The sequence below is a fragment of the Musca vetustissima genome, unplaced genomic scaffold (assembly GCF_032173495.1).
Source record: "Musca vetustissima isolate MV318-11 ecotype Yass unplaced genomic scaffold, APGP_CSIRO_Mvet_v1 utg4449, whole genome shotgun sequence".
Taxonomy (NCBI): Eukaryota; Metazoa; Arthropoda; class Insecta; order Diptera; family Muscidae; genus Musca; species Musca vetustissima.
The window spans coordinates 2,896-11,303 of record NW_026880903.1 but is presented as its reverse complement, the minus strand read 5'-3'; the positions used below and the strand labels follow the sequence as shown (position 1 = coordinate 11,303).

At 32.1% G+C, this 8,408-nt stretch overlaps 1 protein-coding gene across 1 annotated transcript; it reads right to left on the bottom strand.

The window, feature by feature from the left end:
* Nucleotides 1-6,374: 6,374 nt before the first annotated feature.
* Nucleotides 6,375-7,885, bottom strand: LOC133326825 (WD repeat-containing protein 74-like). The gene is made up of 4 exons (XM_061535429.1): nt 7,797-7,885; nt 7,031-7,737; nt 6,605-6,966; nt 6,375-6,543 (listed from the first exon to the last, which is right to left on the bottom strand). The coding sequence occupies exons 1-4, from the start codon at nt 7,882-7,884 to the stop codon at nt 6,375-6,377; spliced, it is 1,326 nt and encodes a 441-aa protein (XP_061391413.1). The 5' UTR covers nt 7,885.
* Between the last annotated feature and the right edge of the window lie 523 nt (nt 7,886-8,408).

Genomic DNA, 8,408 nt, shown 5'->3' with positions numbered 1-8,408 from the left:
GGCAGACATTTGATTGACTTTTCACAATCTATTTTTAAGCTTTACAAAGCCCCTTTTTGTTGTTGTTGTTTTGAAATTATAATTCCCTATCAGGAGTTATTCAGTTGGCAATTATATTTCCTTAATGCAAGTTGTAACAACTAGTACATGACAGACAACATGGCCTAACCGTAATGCAAAAAATAGAAAATATAAAACCCCAATGCAAACATGGGGTTTTCCAGCCGTCTGCCAGTCTATCTGTCTGATGGCCATTGCAATTTAACACGTGCAATTACAAAAAATCACACACACTCGCCATACAGAAAATCTGTTACAGATAACAAAAACTACTCCATAAGCCTTTGGTAATTTGTATAGTCGTTTTTTCGGAAAATTGTCGTCTAGGTGACAGTTCATAGTTGGATTGTCACATCACATTTGTTGACGACTAAAACTGATAAATAAACAACAACAAATCCTTTACAACATTTGCTTGTGTTTTTTTCTTGGATGCAAATTGTAGTACTACATGGTTACAACATGTATGGTATGGTTCAAATAAAAAACGAATGCGTAAAATGTATTTGGGTGGAATAAATGAAACGGACACAATAAGAGTTTAATTATAGAAAAAATTAAAATCTTAAAATACAATTCTATAAAAAGACGACAATCAGTTCTTCTACGCGGACGAAGGTCTTCAGTTCTTCTACGAGGAAGAAGACTTCAAGCTCTTCATGAAGAAGACCTCCACTAGCTATTACATCAATAAGACCTTCAATACAATTTATAAACCTTTCATTTGAAAAGTGAGGATAAAACATTCCAAAATAATGAAAATGGGGGGGCGGTACAGTTATTTGGGAGCTATACAAAAACTTAGACCAAAATAAATATTTTTTAGCGAGAACAGTTGACACCCCATGAGAATCAAAAATTACAATTATTAAATTACAAAAAATTTGGTCGAAAAGCGGGTCCATAGTCCTCAAAATTCAAAAAAAAAATCGAAAATCTTAAAATACAAACAATATGGCAACCCTTGTAAAAGGTAAATCTCTTTTTTAGCGAAAAAGGGTAAAGTGGAAATATATCACTAGAGATTTCCCTTTGGGAAATATCCAAAATAATGAACCATTGTAAACTTTATTTTTTTAAAAGCAAATTATCCAAAATCTTGAATAAAAATATGCCAACATTTCTCTAAAATTCGAAACTATATCTCACTTTATTTTATTTATTGGAAAGAGAGCAAATTTTTCACCCGTAAGATTTCTCCTAAGCAAATATGCAGATTAACTTTATTCGTGACATCCTTTTGTACCATATTCTTTGAAAATTGGCTTCATCTTGGTTTAATTTTCATAGAATCAAAAAGTTCATTTTAGTTGTATGGCTTGGAAGCAGTAATTTGTAACACATTCCTTCACACAGGCTTAGGTTTTGTTTCATTAGTTGGTCTAAAGGCAATTTTTCTAAAACAAAAGGTGGAAACTAACTCACACACCACCTCTTTCAAGGATATTCAAATCTTTTTGTGCAGCAAGCCTGAACAAAACAAAATAACAACAATAATCTATACAAAAATATAAACATCAACTATTTCAAAATAACTAAACAAAATCTCAATTAAATGCATTCTCGACTGAGTAAAAAATTAAAATAGTTTTGAGTTAAAAAAAAAATAAAATTTTCTTCCAATATTACTTTAAACTTTTATGTAAAAATCGATTATTTACACATTTCCTTTACAATAACATTAAGGGTTATTCAAATTGTTGTTTTTGATACATAAAGGGGTCCCGATGCCCATAATACAGCTGTTATTAAAATCAGCTGATTGGAATTGAAATTGCCACTAAGTAAATGTGTCCAATACAAATATGTGGACCCTCAAGTAATCCAATTACCGAAATTACTCTTGCTCTCAGTTATCGAATATCATTTAGCAACAATTTGTTACAAATTCTTACCCGTTGGCACATCCCTTCTAAAATAACCTACACAAAAACTTGACGTATCACCATTTAAAAAAAATAATAATGAATCATTTCGGTATGATAATTTGTTAACAAAAAAAAAAATTATAACCAAAATTTAGTTGGAAATTTCTCAATGAGAACCTAAAATAACACATTACAAAGAATTTGGTTTAAAAACGTGCCCAAAATACCGAATATTGGGTGTTCCGTTATAGGAGGCTATATCAGAACGTTGATCAATGTCTCTACTTCTAATATGCCAAATATCATTGGAGTTGTTTTCTGCTAACTCAAATGCTTTAAGTTAGCAGAAAACAAAATATAAAAAATGGGTTTCGATTTTAATCCTACCACCAAATACCTCAAACATTTATACATCTACTCATTTTCTATAATTTAACTGCGACCTAAAAACGCTTCTCCTTTTTATTACTGATTACACTGCCATCGATTTACTTAAACAGAAACATGTCACCTCAATCCTACTAACCTATAGAATACCGACAAATTAAATACTTGCTAATAAAATGTCGGTCGCTTAAAATGGCATAGCTCATATAAATATTTGAATATTTCAACCAATTTAATTATAGATATAAACCTAAAATATATATTTTTAAAATTTTCCAAAACTTCTCCCATTATCACCTTTAATTTAAGAGCAAAACTTCGTTAGCATTTCCTCTTGCAGGTGAGTGTTTTTATATTATTTTAAATTTACAATTCTAGTTCTACTTAATTTACTTACCAGATTTGCCGGACTTCCCGCCCACACCTCCGCAATAAGTACAGCAGTAAGTTTTAGACTGCACCGTTGTTAAAAGCACCGCATAAAGTATTGTAGCCAGCTCCCTTTTTCGTGAAAACTCAAACAGCTTTTGTTCCTTAGAAATCATGCTGTGTACTTCACAATATTGCAATTTTGGACCCACACTCCAAGTGTGTGTGTTTGAGAAAGACAAAGGGGAGGGAATGTAATTCCCTTTGGTGCCTTTCAACACACAGTATGGCTACACATTGAAGTCACGATAACAGATGCATTGGACAGCAGCAGCCACATTATGTTATTGTTGCTTTTGTTGTTGCTATTTCAACACCATTTAATCTTCTAAATGAATTGTACTGCCATTGTTGGCCAATATTTTTTTCTGCTGGCCATAATGATGATGGTGGCTAAAAGAATGAAAAAAAGTTGTTTTGTTTCATTAGATTTAATCTTCCAAATAGGCATTAAAGTTAATAATATTGAAATATTTATTAATATTGCCGTAATACTATAAGGTTTATGAATTTTCAAACATAATAGCGGAATTCACAAATTGTTGTTGTAAATATACAAATCTTTTAAATGTACTAGGAGTTTTTTCACTAGTGTAAGTGGGCGTTTTGTGAGGGTCTACGATCCGAAACGACTCAATACTTACTCGGCCAACGTCTGTCACCGCAGTCCATTGTAGAAAAGGAATAGGGCTGCTAGAACAACATGATGCTCCTGCAAACATTCTAACGGCATCCAAATTCATCGTCACTCTATCTTATTTTCAGTTTTATTACCCTTTTTTCTGAAATATTATTATTTTATTATTTTTATATTTTCACAAAAAAACACTGACAAAAAATAAAACTCAAATCAAAGTGACGGCAAAACAATCAGCTGTTCTAGGCCCTTGTAAAAATAATAAATGCGTTCGTTTACTTCATAATTTGTACAAATTTGTAACTGGATGTTGTTCATTTGCGCAAGAGTCCAGTAAAAGAAAGCGAATTAAAAGAGACAAATTTTGACAGTTGTGTTACTGAATCTTTACTGATTCTTACTGGAAAAATTTACCCAGTAAAGATTTTACAGTAGCATCAGCTGATACTGTAACAGCTGTTTTGTTATAATTTGTAAACAATCAAACAAAACAATTTCAAAAAACTTGAATGTTGGTAAAGTTTCTTTAATTTCGTATCTTTAAACAATTTTTCAAAGAAAAATTACACATTTTTATACGTACCAAACATGTTGTTGTTGTAATAAGCTGTAGCAAAAATTTTATAATAGAGGTAATTTAGTTACATTATCTTGACATTTTAATAAAAGAACCGACTAGATAATCAAATATCTATCTAAGGAGATTTTTTATTCTTTAGGTTAGGTTGAAAATTAGAACACATTATGCCTCTCACAGGGCTTTTTGATTCCTTAGTATTTATTAAAAAAAAAAAATAAAAACGACATTTTATATTAGTATCCTGGATTATTTTTGTACAAATCTCAACACTATTCATATAGATCTCAAATATAAGGTTTTTCTGAAACAGCATATAAAGCCTGGCGTATGTTTTAATATTTCCTCTTCAATATTTTATTTTATTACTAGGTAGCCAAAAATAGTCTCGTTTTTGGCATATAACTCAATTATCGAACTAATAATCTACTTAATTATTTAATAACTACATATGGAGCAAACAATGTCACTACATGCAGATGATTTTATAACCCCACTATATTTGTAGCCAACACCAACTATGAAATCTGAAGGAAATTGTTTCAAATCATGTTTGTATGTGTGTTTTACCACACCCCGTCATTTATCGTAGTTTTTAACATTAAATACTCTCTTAAAGCCAAATTATTTTGGCACACTTCAGCTATTACCACAAACAAACAAAATATCCTGTGTTATTCTAGCTAAGCATAAGACAAAAACATTATGTTTTTCATTATAACTATTAATACTGTTGTTGTTGTTTTTCTGCTTCCCATTTTTCCCACACATTTTCCATGTGTAGTATATGTACAAGCCATAATCCTAAGCATGTTCGGAATGGTCACCAAGGTGGTATTTATAAAAAGCCTAATTGCAAAATTGTATACATTTCCCTCTTAAGGACCTTTTAACCATACACGTGACCGTAAGATTCGGGCATGCATGCGTGTGTATGTGTGTTTCATCTTTGACAATAGTTTTGGTATGAAAGAAAATCCCAAATACTTATTCCTTTAGTTTAAGTGTGTGTGCAAGTGTGTGTATTTGCCACCATCTTCATCTGTCCACAAAATGTGTTTTGTTAATTGATATAATGACATAACATTCATATCTATTTGTCCATTTGTTATTGTTGTTATTATTACTATTATAGATGTTGTTGCTGTTTTTGTTTTGGGATAATTGGAATGGTGTTGTTGACCACCAAATGAAAATCTAAATAAATGTCACTTTCATAATTAAGCAGGACGAATGACACATACTTTCTTAAATGGTTACTTTTGGTAGTATATATAGGAGGGTCCTTTGGCAAATAAAGGAAATGAAGACGTATAATATGTTAGGAGGGTCCTTTGGCAAATAAAGGAAATGAAGACGTATAATATGTTATGGATGTAACTAATTCGAATGATATATTCATTTCCATGATAGAAATGCTACATGGAGGCAGTATCAGGACAGAAATCTATATGAATTGCAATTTTTGTTCCTTTCTGCTAAAAACATAAACAGTATCAGGACAAACATCTATGTGAATTACAATTTTTGACCCTTTCTGCTAAAAATCTAAATATTATATAACTATGCCCTCCGTTGTAGAAGTGTTATGGGAAGGGAAAAAGTATATTTTCTTATAACTTTTATACATTATTTTATTTTGTTAAAAATCATTTTTATAAACCTATAAAAAGTTAATCAAGTCCAAATAATAGGTATACAAATATTCGTCAATATTCTCCATATTATATGCCACTTGATTATTTTTACAACTATTTATTAACACTAGAAAGACGGGAATTTTGTATATACCTATATTGCCTAAAATCGGTCAAAATGACTTCATTCTGAAAAATGTTTTATTGTGTAAAGAAATTTTTTTAAACTATTTTTTTAATATTTGTTACATTATTTACAACCATACAAAACGTTGTTATTATTTGTTTTCGGTGGTAGGGCTCTCGGGTTTCCCCTTTTGAAAAATAAGAGCGCGGACAAAACGTTCGAAAAAAGAGGAAGACTTTACTCTAAGAGTGAAATCGACTGGAAATATAAAATTAATTTTTCCCGATTTGTGTGTTCGTATGTGTTTCTAGAGTAGCAAACGGGTTTCGATGTTGTTGTACCGATCTGGTCATATAAGAAATTTACTTTATACAGTAATAAATGTAGTTTGATTATTTAATATTTCAAAAAGGTCAAAATGACCGCTTTTAGGCTATTTAGGTATAGCACATGTGAATACGGGGAATGAAAGAGGGGAGGAAGCAGCTACTATGATTAATAAACGTAGTTCTATGTGGTAGAAAAAGTCACCAAATTTTAAAAAGCTGAGTCATAATATACACAATTGTTTTTGTACTTGAAATTTAAAAACCGTCAAAATGACTGCTCTCGGCAATCTAGTGTTAACTAAGCTTCAACTTTGACTCAAACATCAATTCTTCTTCTTTTTATTTTTTAGCGCACTTCCCTTGGCTTTTCTCTTTGAACCCGCCTTAGACACTTCTTTCACAGGTTCAGGTTCTTCATCACTTTCATTTTCTTCAGCCTCACTGGTATTCTCTGCGTCATCATCCTCCTCTTGGTCTTCATTTTCATTGTCACTAAAAAATAATATTCAAATATCATTATTTAATTCCCTTTAATTTTAGTTTCAAATCTTACCATATTGTCTGCATATTATCAAACATATTTTCATATTCTTCATCCTCAGACACATCACCGGCATTCTTTTTTGTTTTCTTCTTATTTTTCGATTTATTTTGTTCCTCATCTTCCAATTCTTCGCCATCTTCTGTGGCATTTGGATTTTCCATAGATTCTCGTAAGAGGACTCGGGTAGCTTTTGACTTGACATAGCATTGATATAACATTACACAGGAATCGACATGATGTACACGGACATAACGATCCAAACAGGCAGAGACCAAATGTTTGCCGGAAACATCCAAATACAAGTCACTAATGCCACCCGTGAAACCTTTATAGGTGTGGACAAAGGTTTTCATGCGTCTTGTGTCAAAGGCCTACAAGTGAGACCAACAAATAATTAAATCTATGTTAAAAAATGATTTTATATTTGAAACCCACCTTCAATGCCCCCATTGTGGTACCGGTGTAAATGTAATTACCATTTGCCGCCAAAGTGGTAAAACTCATTTGATCTTCGGTGGCATAACACTGAACCGGACGCCTTTGTTTTCTTGTATCATAGACACGCACATAACCATACCGGGAACATGTTGCCAAGGTATGTGGAGAATCAAAGAAACCCACATCACAATCCCATACCGGCACCTCAAGTTGTAAATGATCATTGGGTAAATTTTTGGAGGTAAACAATTGTTTTCCCTCGGCAGACATATCAAACACTTTTAAGTTGTTTTGTCTGCCCTTGCCACCCACAGCAACAATATTACGATCACTGGGACATTGCCTTAAACGTGACATATCATCACCGATTTTATCCAATAGCAATTTGGGTTGTTCCTCATCAATATCACCATCATCTTTAAGGGCCAATGAACGTATGTGGCCATTACCAAAGCCAGCAATAACACAATTATCATAACGAGCCAAACCAACAATGGGTGACTCCTCAAAGTCTATGGTGTATTGTGTGTGGCCAGTACGAACCGAATGTACCTGGGCAGTGGACTTGCCACGACCAATAAGTATTTCAGATTTATTCGAATTGGCAAAGCTCAACGATGTTATGCGAGAATCTTTATCCAATTCATTGAGATCTTGCAGGTTGGATTGCTTGAATGGATTGTCTTCATAGGCAGGCAATAATTCTGTAAAATAGGCGAGTTTAAAATTAAATTTTTAATGGGAAAATTTTATATTTACTTACTTTTAAAGGTTCCCGTTTGGGTGCCCACATAAATTTCATGATTTTCTGTGTAATTGGGGCTTTTTAAATTAGATGTTGTCCACTTCATTCTGGAAAGAAATGTCGATGTTTCTCGCCCAGCAAATGATATGAAATAAACAGAGAATTTTTTGTTTCCACGTGCCTTCAAAAGAGTATTTGACAGGCCAAACAACAACCGCTCTCTTAAACAGTGTTGTCAACTTAGGGGTATTTTTGGTGAAAACAAAAATTTATGCACAAAAACTGCACACACTTTTAAAAATTAGCACAATTACTAGGCATGAAGAGGCACAAATTTGAATTAGATTTTTTTTAACTTAATAAATAATAATAAACTGAACTTAATTAACAATAATTATTAGTTCAAATATACATGCCCTAGCAAGTGATTGCTAATTTTCTCTTATTTACGCACTGAACACAGCATACTCTCTTTGATGGCCATACTCAACACAGCGTTGTCCATCAAAACAAACAAATAAGAGACTAGCTCACATTCAGTGAACAAATCTTTTGAACATTTAGTCTATTTAGGGACTTTTGTTTATAAAATGTTATGTTAATAATTAAATAAAAATTTTATGAAATAAA